At 53.3% G+C, this 18,768-nt stretch overlaps 6 protein-coding genes across 6 annotated transcripts; 4 read left to right on the top strand and 2 right to left on the bottom strand.

Moving 5' to 3' along the window:
- Positions 1–140: 140 nt before the first annotated feature.
- On the top strand, positions 141–987 carry N7459_001015 (uncharacterized protein; the record flags this gene model as incomplete). The annotated part of the gene is made up of 2 exons (XM_056940200.1): positions 141–345; positions 398–987. The coding sequence occupies 2 exons, from the start codon at positions 141–143 to the stop codon at positions 985–987; spliced, it is 795 nt and encodes a 264-aa protein (XP_056804480.1).
- Positions 988–1,492: 505 nt separating this feature from the next.
- On the top strand, positions 1,493–3,264 carry N7459_001016 (pyridoxal phosphate-dependent decarboxylase family protein; the record flags this gene model as incomplete). The annotated part of the gene is made up of 2 exons (XM_056940201.1): positions 1,493–1,537; positions 1,636–3,264. 2 exons carry the CDS (start codon positions 1,493–1,495, stop codon positions 3,262–3,264), a joined length of 1,674 nt encoding a protein of 557 aa, XP_056804481.1.
- Positions 3,265–3,765: 501 nt separating this feature from the next.
- N7459_001017 (RINT-1 family protein) lies at positions 3,766–6,462 on the bottom strand (the record flags this gene model as incomplete). Its single annotated transcript, XM_056940202.1, has 5 exons — positions 3,766–5,382; positions 5,439–5,583; positions 5,636–5,941; positions 5,997–6,244; positions 6,316–6,462. The coding sequence occupies 5 exons, from the start codon at positions 6,460–6,462 to the stop codon at positions 3,766–3,768; spliced, it is 2,463 nt and encodes an 820-aa protein (XP_056804482.1).
- Positions 6,463–6,603: 141 nt separating this feature from the next.
- Positions 6,604–9,135, top strand: N7459_001018 (putative DNA ligase I; the record flags this gene model as incomplete). Its single annotated transcript, XM_056940203.1, has 1 exon — positions 6,604–9,135. One exon carries the CDS (start codon positions 6,604–6,606, stop codon positions 9,133–9,135), a length of 2,532 nt encoding a protein of 843 aa, XP_056804483.1.
- A 619-nt stretch (positions 9,136–9,754) lies between these two features.
- Positions 9,755–10,972, bottom strand: N7459_001019 (uncharacterized protein; the record flags this gene model as incomplete). Its single annotated transcript, XM_056940204.1, has 2 exons — positions 9,755–10,738; positions 10,913–10,972. The coding sequence occupies 2 exons, from the start codon at positions 10,970–10,972 to the stop codon at positions 9,755–9,757; spliced, it is 1,044 nt and encodes a 347-aa protein (XP_056804484.1).
- Positions 10,973–13,086: 2,114 nt separating this feature from the next.
- Positions 13,087–15,673, top strand: N7459_001020 (zinc metalloproteinase family protein; the record flags this gene model as incomplete). The annotated part of the gene is made up of 5 exons (XM_056940205.1): positions 13,087–13,365; positions 13,430–13,525; positions 13,583–15,323; positions 15,381–15,507; positions 15,577–15,673. The coding sequence occupies 5 exons, from the start codon at positions 13,087–13,089 to the stop codon at positions 15,671–15,673; spliced, it is 2,340 nt and encodes a 779-aa protein (XP_056804485.1).
- Between the last annotated feature and the right edge of the window lie 3,095 nt (positions 15,674–18,768).

Here is an 18,768-nt window from a genome sequence, read left to right on the forward strand (position 1 = left end):
ATCGCAGGGACTCGCGGCGAGACCCCATCGGTATAGATTGAAGCAGTTGTTCTGCGCCAGAAATGCAGTTCCATCTGCTTTCTCATCTTCTGAACTGTCTTCAGTAGACCGAGCAATTGTCGTTATCCAACTTGCCCACAATGGCTCCTGGCATTCCGCATTTCTCCCGAACGCACGCTTCCACACGAATCTCTCTGCGATGGCTACCAGAGGCGCCATTTGAGAACACAGACACCCTCGTCTTAACCGTGGGAGACTGGTATGTTGACTTGCGGGTGGATAAACAGTCCGGCCATCTCGACTGGGCGATTGCCGGACAATGCCTGCTGCAAGATACAAATCCCCGTAGGATCACCTCGCCAATGACATGGTGATTGAGCGCTGAACAAGTCCATAGGTCGCATTGTTTTCACACACACCATCGATTCGCATAACAATTTCAATGTGAGCGATCCTTGCCCGTTTCTGGCTCTTCCAAATGGAGATGACCTGGAAACGGGCACGATGGCTCGTCCAGATGTCCCGGGCACCCCAATGACCCCATATGAGGAGGTATGGAGATTTCTTCCAGTATTGGGAGACTCTATGGAGTCAGGGAGTCGCGTGGCGTGGATCTTGGAATCGGAAGATGTCGTGGAGCAAGACGACCAGGTGAAGACCTTTCTCGCGCATATTGGAGGAAGGTATCTCGCTTTGCAGCAGTCGCAGGCGTACAAAAAGGGCCCTTCTTCAAGCGACAGTCTCGCCGATCAGATTTGGGGAGGTCAAGTCAGCGCTCGTTCCGAAGAGTGGTCCGGCGCGTGTTGGAAGGTGAAATATTGTCTGGGCCAAGACGGTGTCCATCTACCCTCCATATCCAAGCACATTGACCTGGATCATCAGAGCACCTGGCAAGTTCCGGGACAGAAGGCCACTGTGAAGGGTCGCCAATACATTATACGGGCTTTGGAAAAGTCAGATCCGAAAGGAACGTGGACAAAGTTATGACACTGTGGTTCAACTACACGATGTATCGGCTTTCAACATCGAGGAACGAGAAGCACAATAGTATCACCCATACTTGGTGCATTTGAGATAAATCAGAAATATAAATACTGTGGAAGACTGTCTATGTATCTCGGGTTGAAGGGTGAAAACCACAGTACGTATATGGAGATGTGATTGGTGCTGCATCCAGCCACACCATTCTATTCCTGTTCTTGATTTCTGAGGCGCCGGCCATTCCCATGTGCATCTACCACCCTTGCACTCCACCGACGAAGAGAATCATCGAGGACCTCGGGGTCGCGGGCCGATGATGTCAGGGCATCAGCGATGTCGCCATCCCGCAATCGGGAACTTTTTTTTTTCTTCGCGGCTCATGGAATGCGCCCAACTCCAATTCGCGCTCTTTGCATTGCCGTCACAGTCATTACTGCTTCTCTATAGATACTGGTCTTTGATCTGCATGTCGCCTGCACATATAATGCCTCAGACTGCCATATACGTCTAGATGTCGCAAACCACAACCTCCAGCCGCGCCGACGAGGTGCAGAGTGTGAGTGCCCATGCGTTTCGCCAATGGCTCTCGTTGATCGAATCTTCAGCGTTTCCATCCAATATTGATTAAAAGCTAACAGCTCAATCCGGCCATAGCTCCTCAAAGCAGTTGAAGAACTCCTAATTCCTTTTATTCGGTCCGCCGACGAACCACCCGCACACCAAAATGGAGTCAATGGCCATTCTGGACAGCCAAAGACATCGCTCGTGGAACACAAGAAGCCGGAAGAGCTGCGGGATGTTCTCCAGCTGGAAATTCCAGCACAAGGGAAACGACAAGACGGACTGATCGAGGTCCTGCAGAAGGTGCTGCAGTACTCCGTCAACACTTGGCACCAGGGCTTCCTGGATAAGCTATACGCCTCGACCAATGCACCCGGTGTTGCCGCGGAGCTCATTCTCGCAACACTCAATACCAATGTACATGTCTACCAGGTCTCACCTGCATTGACCGTCATTGAGAAATACACAGGTCAACGGCTGGCGAACCTCTTTGGGCTGACGGCTCCCCAAGCCGGTGGGATCTCAGTGCAGGGTGGATCGGCCTCCAATACGACCTCTATTGTCATCGCGCGCAACAATCTGTATCCGAGTACCAAGACAGATGGCAATGGAGAGTACAAGTTCGTGCTCTTCACTAGTGCCCACGGCCACTACAGCGTGGAGAAGGCGGCGCAGATGCTTGGCTTCGGAAGCAGTGCTGTATGGCCGGTACCAATCGACAAGCAGGGTCGCATGATTTCGTCGGAGCTGGAACGACTTGTACAAAAGGCTCAAGGTGAGGGCCGAACCCCGTTCTACGTCAATGCTACGGCCGGAACCACCGTGATGGGCTCCTTCGACCCCTTCGACGAAATCGCTGCGATCTGCCAGAAGTACAATCTTTGGTTCCACATCGACGGGTCTTGGGGTGGCTCCTTCGTCTTCTCTCGAAACCAACGGCATAAGCTGGCTGGCTCCGAGAAGGCCAACAGTATTGCAATCAACCCACATAAGATGCTGGGTGTGCCGGTGACATGCTCGTTCCTCCTGGCTGCGGACATGCGCCAGTTTCACCGTGCGAATACTCTTCCTGCAGGCTACCTGTTCCACAATGAAGACATTGAGCCGACGAGAAATGGAGATTCACTCGAGTCGGAACTAGAGATTGAATCACCAGAAGTGTGGGATCTGGCCGATCTGACTCTGCAATGTGGCCGGCGCGCCGACTCTCTCAAGCTCTTCTTGGGGTGGACTTACTACGGGACCGAGGGCTATGAGCAGCAGATCGACTCTGCGTGCAGTGTTGCTGCGCATCTCGCCAATTTGATCTCTCAGCATCCGAACTTTATACTGGTCAGCGAGGACGTGCCGCCTTGTCTCCAAGTGTGCTTCTACTATGCCCCCGGCCAGGAGGTTGCCTACCCGCGCGGTGTCGTGTCGAACGAGGAACAACGCGCAAAGGACAACAGCAAGGTTACTGAGCAGATCACCCATGCCATTGTTCCAAGGGGGTTTATGGTCGACTTTGCACCTCCGAGTGGTGATGAGGATGCGGCTGGAAATGGCAAGTTCTTCCGCTGCGTCGTGAATGTTTTGACCAGCAAGAAGACGGTCGAGTCTCTCGTGCGCACCATTGAGGAGGTCGGGCCCGGCATCGTTGAGAGCCTGAAGTCGAACGCATCGGCTGTTCCTCGGAAACGACCTGGGGAGCATGGACATGGGCCCGTTGTGCACCGTTCTTAAGAGTCTGCCGGGTATCTCGAGGGGACCGAGTTCTTCCCAGAGACTGGGTTGGTGATTGTATATATTTTGTCATAGGTTCCATTGATTATATTGAATAGACTTGAGATGTGGCACAGTTGAGGGAGTATTCACCGAGACCCCACTGTAGGTAAACACAATTCGCATTCTCATGGGAGTTCCCGAGACAGGTCATTTCTATACTTATTTAGCCAAGATGGCTCCGCAGACTATCCGACTTCGATTCGCTCCAAATTGGGGCGTCATCTGGGCATCATCTGCGAACCGTCGGTTATGAAGGCACATTGATATTCGTCACTGCATGGTTTGTCCAATACCCAGGTACACGAATGCACAAATCCGTACACCTGAATGCAGGCCAGCCAAGTGGAATTACCTCATCTTGAGAGCAATGCCAGAATAATGAGTTCGCCAATACCTTGGTTTATGTCATAGGCCTAGAGGCTGTGGCGGGCATCATACCACGATTGGCATTATGCTATGCTAGCTACCAGTCTCAGCTCGTCGTTCCATCACAGACCGCGCTTCGGCTTCGGTCAACCCATCAATCCCCAGCTCAGCAAGGACGGCCCGGGCACTCTGGTTGTCCTGAAACAACCGCTTCTCCACCTCCCACAGCCCCAAGAAAGGATTGGCGTCATCGGTCTTGCCTCCCACTGATTCCGTAGTCGATGTGCTCAAGTTGAGAAGACGCAATCCTTCATTGAGCTTCTTCACGATCCGCAACGACCCACCCACGTGGTTTGCTGGACCGAGGGCCGTATCGATTGCACTGCACAGATAATCGACATCGCTAGCCAGTTGAGCTGCGCCAGAAGCGGAGAAAGTGTTCCTCGTGAGCACGTTGTCCCATATATAACTCTGAATGGAGAGGAGTAGTCGGCGGGAGACTCGTCGCAAAGGCGCAGCTCCAAGGGCTTGGGAGAGAAATGACAGCTGGGTGGACAAGATACGCATCGCATGTGCCAAGTCCGAAGAAAGGGAGGGAGGGGAAGCGACCGCACTAGCTGAAGGCGTGGAAAGCGTCGCCCAGGTGGCGATTCGAGAGTAGGGTTTCAAAGCTGCAGTGACGTTCGAAGATATGGTGGAGGTGATGATGGATTCGGAACGTAGTCGAAGTCGGCGATATGCCGAAGCAGTCTCGTCAAAAAGAGCTCCGTCTGAGGAGGCCTGGGTTCTGGACGCATCGCCATTGGCGACTGCTGTCGAGGTGCGTGACGCCACTTCTGCGACGGACATGGTGCCAGCCACGTTTCGGCCGCCATCGCGGTTCTGACGAACACGCTCTTGGAGATCACACCAGAGCTCAACAAAGAATATATCGTTGCTCCAATCCTCCATTTTCTTCTCGAGATACTCGGCACTCCCAAAGACTCTGCAAAGTCGCTCAAGACCGGCGACACCTTCCACGCTAGCTTGTCCATCAGCCCCTTGCACTGTACGGCCCAGAGTGGATGTCATTGCAAGGTAAGCCTCCAAAGCAGATTGGAGTCGCTCGTGAAATTGGTCGAAGATGGTGATTTGAATGTCGATGAGGAACCGTAGTTTCTGACTGAAGGAGGACAGTGGCTGGTAGCGTTCAGTAATTGTTTCGAGAAGGTCGTTAACTCGAATTGCCGCCTTTGTCGGCTTAGTCGAAGTGAGTTCAACACCATCATAATCGAGATGTCCGCTATCAGCGGTGTCGATGATATCCTTGTACCGAGCTAATGCAAAGTCCTTCTCCACCTGAAGCCAGCGATCGTACCATCCCTGCTTCGTGAGAACTTCCCAGGTCATACCCTTCCATTTGCTTTCTGCATAGGGATCTGGCAGATAATTCCATGTCTCACGAATCTCATTGTCAAAGTTCATTAACTCGTGGACGAAATGGCTGAGAAGCTGAGGGTAGTTCGCAATTTGAGGGAGAAAGGAATCGATCTTTTGTCTCAGAATCGGCAGAAGCGCGGTGATAAAAGCATTCAATGCATTATAGAGATTCCATGCAATACCATGGCCTGCTGACTGCGCCTTTTCATCGAGAATCGGCTGGAGGTATGACATGAAGAATCCGCCGAACTGATTGATGAGATCCTGGATGTGAGACAGGAAATACTCCGGCTGTACATACGATGTTAGATGGTGCAATATTCGCAGCTGGAAGTAGGATATGGTACCTTATCAAGTTTATTTGTCGGCTTTTCCCCGCTGAAGTGATATTTAAACCTGAGTTCTAGCGGGTGAAGCATCACCTCCAGTGGGAAAAAAACTGGAGGCTCGGGGTTCTGACCGATGACCAGAGAGTCAAGGCCTTGCAGTTCACTGGAAGATATCAGTTAGAGGAGGACCTGCCAATCTGGAAGAGAGAACATACCACATCTGGAGGTCGATTAGTAGCTCAACATCCTGCCTCCATTGGGCCAAGAGTTTACCAGTAATATTCAACTCCCGTGTTGGCCACTTCATTGATTCAAGAGTCATTTGGAGTCGATTGCCAAAAAATTTCTTCAGTTGCTCCCTCAGTGCCAACGCCAGTTTCTCTGTATAATCGATAAGATGAGGAGCGGCACCTTCAGCGGCAGGCTGGGCTTCTTTCAAAGCTAGCACAATACTGCGCAATTGCGAATAGGGCTTCAGTGCGGCACGAGGCTCTGATCCAATGCTCGTCAAGGCTTCTTTGCTATAACACGGTATTTTAGTCTGAGGCCGTACCTCAGCTCCGGGGGAAGGCGTACCTCAGCTCCTCCGCGTCCTTCAGTAACTCCACATATCCTTTGGAGATTTCCAGTCGCTGGAGCCCCTTAATGCTGCTTTCGAGACGTCGTACTGCCTCGTCGCTGGTCTCCGACTGTGTGAGGGCCTTCAGCCTCCGATCAATGTCCGCCTGTGCCTCCGCAAAGGTCTCGGCGCGCTTGCGAGTAACTTCGGCATGGTCGTTGGATGCTTTGGTCGCCTTTGAGAGTGCTTCGTGTGCTTCTGCGAGCTAATTGTCTTGGATTAGCCGTGCGTTCGCGTGAAGATCCGAGTATGCCAACAAAGAGGGGAGGTTGCTACCTGCTTCCGCTGGAGCTCCTGTTGCGCGCGAAGGGTCGAGAGCAGCGAGTCCAGACTTTCCAGGTCAGCAGAAACCTGAATCTTGTCATTCAGGTAGTCCTCCACCCGCGTCCGCTCATGCGACGGCAGGGAGGTGGGCGGCGCCATTGTTGGGGGAAGGGAAAATAATGCGGAATCGCAACGGTGTCGCGATGTCGATCTCCGCCTTTCGGACTGACGTCTGCCCTCCGCAACCCAGCTCTAGTGGCAACATGCGCTGCTTCCCTCCACACGCTCGACCATTGAAACATGTCGAGCCCGGCTAAGAAGCGCAAGCGAAATGGTATCGATTCATCGCCACAGAAATCGCGTAGCATCGAATCCTTTTTCAAGGGACAGTCCGCCATCGCCACTACCAATCAATCGCAACTACCGGAGCCGGACGTTTCAGAGCAGACACTCTCTGATGAAGCTCTGGCGCGCAAACTTCAGGCCGAATGGGATGCAGAGGAAAATACACAGGTCCCTAACACAGAGAATCCCACTCTGGCTACAGAGCCTAATAAAAATCCAGCTCCATCGACCGCCTCAATACAAGCAGATCCACCTCTGGCGACACCGAAGAAGAACACGCTATCGCTACAGTCCTCTGTGGGAACAGAAGATACAGTGTCCCTATCGGTACCCTTTGATCAAAGCCCTCAAGCATTTGACGCGAGCAAGTATGCCGCTGAATTGCGGTCGCATTGGGCCACGGCGAGCGGCGATGCTACTTATGCGCTTCTGACGAGGGCATTTGTGCTTGCGAATGCCACTACGAGTCGCATCAAAATCGTCGACACGCTGGTCAATTTTCTTCGAGTGCTGATCGAGGGTGATCCAGGCAGTCTTCTTCCAGCTGTCTGGCTGGCGACCAATTCCATTTCTCCGCCATTCGATGAATTGGAACTGGGTCTGGGCGGCTCGTCCATTTCTAAGGCCCTAAAGAAAATATACGGCTTGAACAATCAAGGTCTCAAAACGCTTTACGATAGACATGGAGATGCAGGAGACGTTGCATTTGAAGCTAAGAAACGACAGGCTTTCACGTTGGTCAAGCCAAAACCACTCAAGATCAAAGGGGTTTATCAATCACTCTTGAAAATTGCCACGAGCAAAGGTTCTGGAAGCCAAGAAACAAAGCAACGCATCGTCGAAAAGCTATTGCAGGATACCAGAGGTGCCGAGGAGAGTCGATATATCATCCGCACCCTGGTTCAAAATTTGCGGATTGGCGCAGTCAAGACAACTATGCTCATTGCCCTTGCACGGGCGTTTCTTTACTCGAGGCCGGCCGGCGCAGACTTCACAGTTCGACCACAGCGTGAACTCGCACGATTAAAAAAAGACGAGCTCGCCGAGATCTACACGAACGCCGAAGAAATCGTCAAGGCATCTTATGCTAGGCACCCAAACTATAATGATCTCGTTCCTTGTCTTTTAGAGATTGGAGTGACAGAGGAACTCCTCGTTCGATGTGGCCTGATGCTCCATGTTCCGCTGAGGCCGATGCTAGGCAGCATTACCCGCGACCTGTCCGACATGTTAACGAAACTCCAAGGCAGGGACTTCAGCTGTGAATACAAGTATGACGGACAGCGAGCGCAGGTGCATTGCGATGAACAAGGGAAAGTGTCCGTCTTCTCTCGCCACCTCGAGCTCATGACAGAGAAGTACCCAGATCTGGTATCTTTGGTTCCTGAAATTCGGGGAGAAAGCGTCTCCAGCTTCATACTGGAGGGAGAAGTGGTCGCCGTCGACGAAGAGACCGGAGATCTGCAGCCATTCCAGGTCCTCACGAACCGAGCCAAGAAAAATGTTGAACTTGGCACTATCACAGTAAATGTGTGTCTATTTGCGTTTGATCTAATGTACCTCAATGGCGAGCCCTTACTGGATCGACCATTTCGAGAGCGCCGCGAATTACTCCGCAGCCTCTTCGTTGAGATCCCCAACCGGTTCAGCTGGGTGAAGAGTTTGGATGCCACATCTGCCGATTCCGAGACTGTCTTGGAGTTCTTCAAAGGCGCCACGGAGGCCAAGTGTGAGGGAATAATGGTCAAAGTCCTCGACAACACACCAAAGGCCGTTGCGCAAGAAAGCGATGAGTCAGTGCCAATCGCACCCGATACAGATCTCACGGAGCCGGTCAACCAGACCGAGAACGAGCCTAGCAACGGGACGAAGCCCGCCAAAGAAAAGAGTAACCGGCGCAAGGCCCTCCTCTCCACCTACGAGCCGGACAAACGCCTCGAATCGTGGCTCAAAGTCAAAAAGGACTACAGCACCTCGTCGGAGACGCTCGATCTAATCCCCGTGGCCGGCTGGCACGGCCAAGGCCGCAAAGCCAAATGGTGGTCCCCGATTCTGCTCGCGGCGCGCAATCCCGAATCCGGGGCCCTGGAAGCCGTCACCAAGTGCATGTCGGGCTTCACTGACAGGTTCTACCAGTCCAACAAAGACAAGTACGCCGAGGGAAGTACTAACGTCATCTCGCGGCCCAGCTATGTTGAGTACTGCGGCGAGCCGGACGTGTGGTTCGAGCCGCAGGAGGTCTGGGAGATGGCCTTTGCGGATATCACACTGAGCCCGACGTACACGGCTGCCATCGGGTTGGTGAGCGAGGAGCGAGGGGTGAGCTTAAGGTTTCCGCGCTTTTTGAAGGTGCGCGAGGACAAATCGATTGATGAGGCGACGACGACGGATTATCTGGCGCTCTTGTGGAGGAAACAGGTGGAGAGAGCGAATGTTGAAGGCGAGGCCAAGCCTGGCGGAGACCAGCTGGGTTGGCAGGAGGATTAAGTGATAAGGCTTTTTGTATAATACCATGGTAATGATTCCTGCTTCATGTTCTACTACGGACAGTTTTGGGGGGTTTTGGTACAAAAAACATAATATCAAGTTAAAGATTCGACAGATTAGACTCGTTGGACGCCAGAGCATGTTTTCCTTGCGTGATTCACCTGTTCTTAGACCCCCAGGGATGTGCAAAGCACTGAGGAAGCCCATAATCAAGGTGATTTGGCAAATGTGTGCAAAGAAACATCACGAGGAATTGTGGATGCAGAGAAGGCCATATGCATTGACGAAGTGGGCATGCCACATGGTAAAAGAAAAGAAAAGAAAAAACAGACTGGGGTAATTGACAAAGGGCATATGATTCGTATGGAGAGATGGAATGCAGGACTTTGATAATGCAGAGGGATTCAGAAGGAAACGCCATGGATGCAAAATGGGAAACGCTGGGATCGTGAGACAGAATGCCTGGGGCAGAATGTCTTCAATCACGACCGTAGGTAGGTTACAAAGGAGAAACACCACGTGTGTACATGTCAGAGGAATCGTCAAGCCGTGATTAAAAAGGAGGACAGTGACAAGGTATAAATGAACAGAGAATCGAAGTCGAGGGAGATGCAGCCTGTCAAGGTCGCAATTCGCCGCCGAGTTGCAGGGCTAACCCACTCTCGTTCCCACGGATGCGAGGGGAGGCACCGGGAGGAACGAGATTATCAAAGTTCAGTCGTTTGCGCGCATCTTTCGTGGCCAAAGGGGTGCGAGAAGGGTTGCCAGGAGTGCGGCCACCCCACGCTGGCTGGGCTGGGCTCGGTGTCACGTTGACAAAGTCGGCGAAGTTGAATTGCTGGCCAGGTGTCCCGAGATTGGGAGTCAGGGAGGGCAAGACAGCATGTTGACTAGGAGGCGTGGAGGGCGGGAACTGGGCCTGGGAGCCCCGAGCGACACGAGCTGCGGTGGGCGAATTGGCGAGATAGAGTAGCAAATCCGCTCCGTCCTCATGATGCAGGGGACGGTCCGATTTGGGAAGGCGTGCATGCTTTGGAGGCGGAGTTCGAGGGGGCGAGGAGCCCACCATAGAGCTCACGTTCTGGAAGCTGTGCAAGGGAAGATCGGGGTCATTCTCCTCATCGGAAGGTCCTTGGTATACCGGGGAGGACAACTCGGGGATGGGAGCCTCAGACATGAAAGGGACATGACTTTGTCGGGGTGTGAGGTGCCGATTGAGACCGGGTGAAGACTCGGGCAGCCGGTAGGAGCTCTTCCACGAGACCCGCGGCACCTTAGCAGGGCGATCTGTGTCCGAGTCCGATCGCATGCGTTTACGACTGGCAGATAGCATTGGCTGCATCACCCGGGAATTGAAGGTGACTGCATGCTTGTTGCGGGCTGAGCGAGGCAATTCCTTGGAGTAGGTCGAGCCTCGGAGAGGAGGGGAAGTGATTGGAGTCTCGCAGCGGCTGCGTGAGAAGTCGGAGGAGGAGCCAGAGGGTTTTTCGCTATCGGATAGACCAGCTTTGCTGTCTTGTTGCGTCAGGGACAGGCCATGAAGGCGACCATGCTGGTACTTCAATTTGGCCAAGCCTAGCCGGTCCTGCAAACTCAAGGAGACCTGGGGCAAGAAGACGAGTTAGCAAGGCTAGTTCTTTAGGGTTCCTAGGAATTTATAGCCTAGTGAGGCATCTGGAGGTCCAAATTCACACATGCATCCCAGGGAAGCTCAAGCTGTGCCTTTCTTTGTGCCAGATGCCTCTCCCCCTCTCTTCCTGTTCGCTCTTTCTCTTACCTGGGCAATGTCAATCTTGCGGATAGTCTTCTCCGCCGAACCAGGCTGTGACAAAGTCATGATGAACAAACGATTGGCAGGATGAAGAGGACCCTTGGAACGAAGGAAAGACGTCTTGAGACGTAGGAGGGTCCCGGTGCGGGTTGCAAGGCAAGGGCGGCTGGGAAGGGCGAGCGCCAATTGGTGATCGAAGATGGAGCCGAGTAGGCCTAGCCGAAGATCGATTTTTTGGGGCAAATTGGATCAAAGCAAATTGCAAGCCTCGGGGTTTTGGAATACATGAGCATGAAAAGGCTAATCTAAAATCACCGTGGGTGTTCGCAGGACTCGATTGCAAATCGGGGGAAACGCGTGCCGCGCACTTTTTTTACGCGATCGTGTCCCGCTCATTCCACGGTTTGCGTCTCGGCGTTACTCATCATCCTCTACAACCTTGGAATACTCCCGAGGTCCGGAGTGCCAACTACACAACCATCACAAGTCTGGGTGCTTTGCTTCTGAAACCGCATCTTCCTGCCCTGGAAGCTTGTCACGTTGACTCTGGCCGCGAACCAGAGAGAAAAAATTGATCTATCCACTTTGGCGGTTGACCAGCCTCGCCCATATATATACTTAGGTATAGTGCCCCCCACTTCTGGAGCTCAGAGCTTCGGATTTGGCCCTTTCGGGTGAGCCAAGTGTCTCCCTTTCCCCTGCGGAATCCCGTCGTCGGTGGGACTGGCTGCCACAGAAACGATCCAACCGATACGGGCATGCCATCGCAGATTCCGATCCACCTGGTACCGTGCTCACATTATGAGCTTTGACAGCATGCAGTTCTGCACGATGTCGTGGCCTGAAAGGAGATCGGAATGGGCCTTGTACCTATATGACGATCTCATTGCGGCGGCATGCTGCTGATTCTGCTCCCTTCTCCTTCTCTTTGTGGAATCGCAGCTCAGGCGCCAATCCTTCTTCACACATGTTGTTCCCGATCACACACGGCTTGCACCACCCGCAGGGGTCGCCCACACTTGTTTTGCCTTTGCGGCTCTAGCACCGTGGGGTCGAAACTGCCGGTCTAAAGTTGACCGGGTCTCTCAGCCATATGAATATATATATATATGTCTACGCAGATCGGATCACAAGCGATTTGTGCCGAGACCTCAACCTCGAAACCGGCCATGAGCCGGAATTGCTCAGCTCATACACTCGCACCATCATCCAGAGACTGCATGGTCCCAAGCCCCCAGGTTGATCGGAAAAAGCGTTCTCTGGGGATATGATGGTTTGAGAAATGCAGCATAGCAGTGGAAGAGTGGGAGAAGTTAAACCGGTTCCTGGGCCCAGCCGCATTTGAATTCCATCCTACAGGGCACGGACCGGGGAAGGGAAAGACTCTCCCTCTTACACGCGGTTTCCCACACCACGAGCCAGCTTGATGCATCGAGCTGTTAGATTGGCACGGCGTGGCATCGTCATCGGGATGGTCAGCTTGAAGCCCCCCGTGGAGGGACTCTTATCAGGCATGCGGTGGTAATGGTACAGGCACTAGATCTGAGCTAAGAGCTTTAGGGCGATCATGGCTGATCCACTGGTGAAACATTTGCGACTCTCCAAGAGCGATAGTGCTCATTGTCTCGAAGGCTGGAGTGGTACGTAATGCGCTGCTGAGTGGTTGGACCACACGGATGTTGGGACAGTCAAGCGTGGGAAGTTGCTTTAGTGCGTGCTAAGTATAGGAGGCGACCACCTCCGCGTGTCCTGGAGAGGACAGCTGGGGCTTTTATCGCGTTATCGCATTGTTTTCTTCTGTTTGGGGTTGGACGACTTTTTCGCTGGTGTGTTCCTGACTCCATAATTATCAGCACCCTTCGATCTCCTTTCTCCCATTTGCCCCCATTCATCCCATCCCCTATTTTTTTTTGTTTCTCCCTCCTTTCATTGTTGACATTCCGTCTTGTTGGTATCTTGTTGGTAGCTTCCCACTCTCAACCACCGGCTATCCTTGCGGGGCGACTCCAGCGGCGTCGTCAACCCGCCGCAAACGGTCGCGCTCTCCCTGTTCCTGACGCCCCCAAATCGCATCGCCCCCCCCGAAATCCATCCACCCCAATTACGGCAGCTGCCCCCCTCCAGTCCTCGTTTCTCTCCTGGCGAGAGCTTCTTGGTCTTCTCTCCGGCAATCACCCACCATGCCGTTCTTCAAGCAGCTTCGTCGCCGCTCCAAGGCCAGCTTTACGGCCGACTCCAAGAGCCCGGCAAGCAAGGTGGAAATGGTCTCGGGCAAATCCTCCTCCACGATCGACACTTCTTCCCACAGCTCTATCACCCCTCCGTCGTCGATCAAGCCCACGCTCTCCTCCCCCAATCTTCCCTCGTTGATTGAATCCAATGGCTCTAGCGCTCCTCTTCCTCCTCCCCCGCAGAGGCCCGGGCCGTTGGCGACTCCCTCGCAGCGGAATAGCATAGTGGTATGTCCCTAGAGGTGGGTTCGTCCGATGCAAACTTTCCTGCTCACGTTGGTGTCTGGTATAGGGCAGTTCTTCCTCCTCAATCAATGGCGTGCATCGTTCGCCAGCACCCAGCTCGCCGTACGCGCCAAGAATTGTATCTGTCGCCGATAACTCTTGGGTACGTAGAAGCACCTCCACGTGTCGGGTGCGCCTCGCCTAACAATGTCGCATCCAGGTCCATCAAAAGGTCCTCCTCGTCTACGGCCAAATTGGAGAACCGCGGCAGCACCCGCTGGACGGCAATGTCACGGTCTTCCACCACCAAGATAATTTCCCGTCAATCGGCTGGCCCGTGACCGCGTCGCATTTTAAGGCTCTTGTACACTTGGCTCCTGGTCCCAACCGTATCCGCTTCGATTTCATTTCTCCCAAGCTGTCAACGGGCAGTACGCACCCCGCCATTCATTCGACCTGGATCTGCATCAACTACCTTCCGCTGGTCAGTGCACCGCCGTTGCACTTGGTCATTCTCCTGGGCAAGGACTCCGATGGCACCTTCGACGCTGTACCTGAGAGAGCGGAGCGGGAAGGAAACGGGTTGGAAATGGCGATTCGAAAGTACCGCACGGCAGCGTACCTGTGGCAAGCCTTCACCGGGGAGCAAATGTTCCGCAAGGGTTTTGGAAGGCGTTGCTTCCGTTTCGAGGAGGAATGGCAGTCGGGTAGCCTCAGCCGTCGCGATTCACTCGTTGGCCAGATGCGCAACGAGGCCAAGATCCACGTTATTCGCACCGAGAAGACTGTAGCAGAGCTCCGCGACCTCAACATTGCACAGCAATACCGTGACGCTCAGAAGAAGGACGAGCTGTTCACGATCGCGAAGGAGGCCGTTCAGCAGTATTTCCGCCCCCAGCCCGGGCAAAAGCAGTATGTCTCGGTGCTACTTCTGGATTCTCATTGGGATACAGCGTCCCAAACCATCACCGGCCATGCGGCGCTAGGGTCCGCCGGTGACGATATCAAAATGGCGATATTTGGGTCACATTGCCTCCAAAGCTATCCGTCGTGCCTCGAGGAGGTGGTCGACGCCTTTTCAGACTGCACACGGACAGATACCAACTATGTCGCCAATGATTGTGGTGACGCTGGCTCCAATTGGGAATCAGCAAACATTGGCATCGGAGCTCACCTGCATGAGGTTGGGCATCTTTTTGGATGTCCGCACCAAGAATCTGGCATCATGCTCCGCGATTACGTGCAGCTCAATCGTTCCTTCTTGACAAAGGAGTCTTTCTCGACGCGCACCAAGACCCAGGGGCTGAAGTTGTGCATTCCGAATGAAGAGTGCGGCTGGCATCGGTTGGATGCCTTGCGCTTCCGGTTCCACCCCTGCTTCCGCCTCCCCAGCGACCCTTCCGTGAGCTCGGACGATAGCGTGCAAGTGTGGCCGGTAGAAAGTGGCAAGATCCTCTTCACCGCCTCATCCGGGATTGCGTTCATGGAGCTGTACACGGAAGGCGATACCTACTGCCATACCTTCAATGAATACTTGAACACCGAGTCGAGTAGCAATGGCCTGCCGAAACAGGTGACCATTACCGAGAGTGAGCTCCGCCAGCGAGTGTTTGGCACTGAGAAGGAAAAGAAGAGGAAGATCAAGTTGGTAGTCTTCTCTGGTGCTTTGGGCAGTTACACCGTCGAGGATGTTGGCTCGTTGAACTCGAAGAGCTCTTTGGTCAAGCTCCCCAAGAGCCAATCTGGCTATAAGAGTGGGATGCTAGGGTACTCCAACATGGAGGGCAGTGAGCCAGAGCAGTTGCTTCTGGAAAGTGCCTTCATTAAAACGAAGCTTTTGACTTCGATCAAGGTTTACCACGGAAGTGCATTGGACGGCATCGAGTTTTGTTACGAGGACATGACGAGTCAACTATTCGGAAAACGTGGTGGCAAACCTGGTGGTGATGAGTTTGTCCTCGGTGAGATCTACCGCTCTCTCCCCCTCTCTTGCACCACTTGTCGCTGACTCTCACAAGATACCCGGCGTGGGGAGATTCTTCTTGGATTCTACGTCCGAGCTGGACTCTGGATTGATGGAATCGAGATCCTCACTAGCCTGGGGAGGAAATCTGGCTTTTACGGTAATCCCACCGGCGGATCAGGGTAAGGCTCCTCATGGTTTTGTGGTCGTTTGAAGGCTATGACCAATACTAACCATGCCGCTCTGCACAGACATACCTTGATTCCACCGCTTGGATATAAGATTGCCGGAATTACAGGCTCTTGTGCATCTTGGGTTGATGGCCTCTCGCTCATCATCCAACATTGATATTGCCTTCTAATCGAACATTCCTTTTGATTCGAGAACGACCGTGTTAATCTCTTTTCGTCTGTTCTCTTTCTCATTTCCTAATATGGGTTTGGCATTCTGGGGGAAGGACTGGCCGGCGAGCACATATACACCAAGTTTTGTCAGGTTAGAGTGCCTTTGTTCATAACTGTTCTCTTCTGGTCTGGGTGGCGTTGGCGGTGTTGCAGTGGGCATCGACTCATACTACCATTCTGTTTCTTCTTTTTTCGGCTGTGCGATGCGCATTCGTGGAAGGCTTTATGCCCTTACGATGGTGATGCGTGTCAATGGCTGCACCGGGAATATCTTGTACAAGGAACATTCACATTGCGCAGGCCTTATCGATGGGTAATATCAGGGCATTGATTGCCGAGTGTTCTATTTGTAGATCATCGTAGAGCGTCGACGAATCCTCTGAATACCGAACCAGGAGGTTTAATATCATGCCGAAATGACGTTGAAGTCATCGAATGATCTCCATGACATAGCCACAGAGTCCGCGCTGGACGAAGCTACTATCCGTGGAACTACACTACATACAGTACGTACAGCTGATATGTACAGACTCAGTTCTCCGAGATCCGTCCGGTCTCCACTCGGCGAGGAACAATATCCACAAGGCGTAAGGCACAAGGTGAGGATGCGAGGGCCGTGATTTGCTAGAAGTTGATGTAAAATTGACATGAAGCCCGTCTGGGATTCTGTGGGGTCGTAAGGGATCAACAGTCTCCGCGAGAGTCTGACTGCTCACATATAGTACATCGGATATGTACATATGCAGATCGCATCTGACTGAAATTCGCCACACCTTCTCCCGACTCTTCCATCCACCGTGATTGGCCCAGACTCCATTCCGCCCGTCCCGCCCATCCTTCACCATCCCTGCGGCTGCGTCAGCTGCTATGATGTGGGACCGTTGTGAGGACAAGAGGCTTGGGTGCCTCAGTCCACTGTGGCAAGTCCAGATGAGACCCTGACTGGCTGTGCGCACCGCAATCCTGGGCCGCTGCGAAAGCCACATTGAATGATATCCATGCTAGCAGCCCTCCGACTTGTCGACCGGACGCCACCGTCCAAGCTCCCCCTCCGCCAGCCTCCGTTGTCCACGCTGCGATGATCTGCATCGATGTGCCGTGCTTTATTGTCTCTGCCTGCGGTGCCTCCTCCATGTGTACGCTCTGGCTGCAAAGAATGCGAGGCGTGTCCGGTACATGTATACGCAGACCTTCTGCGATGATAACCAGCCTCTTCCCAGGCGATTTGCGACGTGGCTGAGAAAGCGCTCGTCGGGCGATCGCGACAACGAGGCACGGCTGTCTTGCCGCCGATCGGCCAATCACCGGAGAGAGCTGCTATGATCTCCGCCAGCAATAAGCTCTTCCCCTGCTCAAAGGTCTTGTACCTTGCTCGGCCGCTCTGTTTTGGGGAACGTGCAGGAATTTAGACCATTGCGATCGGGCCTACACAGCTCAGCTACATGTACAGCACACGTTCGCATCCCAGGGCGCCCGCATTATCCAGCGAAAAGCCATTCCAAACCTCCCTAGTGGCGTCTGCCCCCTTGTCCCTCGAAAACGCCTACTCATGACGGCGTGGCTCTCAGCCCCTGCTGTACTTCCTATCATCCCCTATAGCCTACCCTGGGCTTGGGCTTGCGCAGACGTTGTGGACAAACGGTCGTGACGTCAACCGTTTCAGAAGCTGTGTGGAGAAGGAGACCAATGAACTGGACTTGGATGGAGCTTCAACATCTTTTCGCGCCTCCAGATGGCTTGCGCATCGAGGGACACCAGAGGAAGGCGTGCCCCAGCTACGCGGCGTGGTAATGCGCCAGTGGGAACGCCCATTTGCCAGTGGATATTCACGGTGTAGACCAAACCCCGGTATCAACGGGTACCGAAATGAGCCTGATGAGTATGTGGTACTCGTGGATATTCCATATATACACCACTTCCCAAAAAGACCACTCCGTATAGTATCAGTATGAGAAAGACCGATGATCGCTGCCTCTTGGGGATCCATCGTTTCTGATATCGTTTCTGATACTGATTTGAACCAAATCGATCCCCCCTCTGATATTCAGCCATGGTCTTGGCGCATCGCCGAGGCATCTGTCCTCGGCAGTCTCGAAAGGACTTTTTGAGCACAATGGAAGATTATGACAAACCGCTGCATTGAGGACAACGAGCCGAGTAGAATCCATCCCAATCCAACAGGTGTGCCAGCGTCCGCAGCGAATCTATCTACAGATAACGAGCCCCGTGCGCGTATTAGTACGGTACCACCGACACGTGATTGATTTCAGACTTCCATAGCAACTCTCTGATTGGCGGGATGGGGTCCCAGCAATCGATTCTCTGCAATGGGCGCTTTCGGAGCCTGTAAGTCTCCTGTATTCAGGCCCCTGTACTTACCGAGTATACGAATGTCTCCTCGACGGTGTGTCGGCATCGCAATTGGCGACAGGAGTTTCTAGATCCTATATACGATGGAAAAGAGCCCCAAAATCAGTGTGCATTCACGCTGAGAGTCTGACCAGTTCGTCTCTCTACGTGTATATATAGAGAACCCGAATTCCCCCCGATCCATGGATGGCTCAACGCCGTCCGAGTGTTCATTGCCGCTTCAGGCAGATCAACTGATTTTTGTTTCGTATAGTGGTGAGATCACCAAATCCCACCGTTCTCGGGCAGATTATATTCTTACGGCAAGAGAAGACAAGAGCAAATCATCACCGAATCATGTATGTACTACATACCACAGATCCGGCCCGACCAGCCGGTGCACAGCCACACCCTTCCATGGGAAGCAGAGTTGGGTGGTTCTAGGTATGTACATGGGCGACAAATGTCGCTGCCTACGGTGTCGATTTGCCTCTCATATCGTTGTTGGAGATTCCACGTTCACATGTACATACTGCTAAATAATATGTATATGTACATACACGGTCGTCTAGCTTGAGCGTGTATGGTTGGGTCGCTACGCCCACCGCCACTGCAGCCACCGAAGCATCCGGTCCGATCGGTTTGTGCTGATACCTGATCGCCGAGACCGACATGGAGCTGTATCGGCAT

This window comes from Penicillium hispanicum (genome assembly GCF_028827665.1).
Source record: "Penicillium hispanicum strain IBT 35686 chromosome Unknown utg000001l_segment0_segment0, whole genome shotgun sequence".
Classification (NCBI taxonomy): Eukaryota; Fungi; Ascomycota; class Eurotiomycetes; order Eurotiales; family Aspergillaceae; genus Penicillium; species Penicillium hispanicum.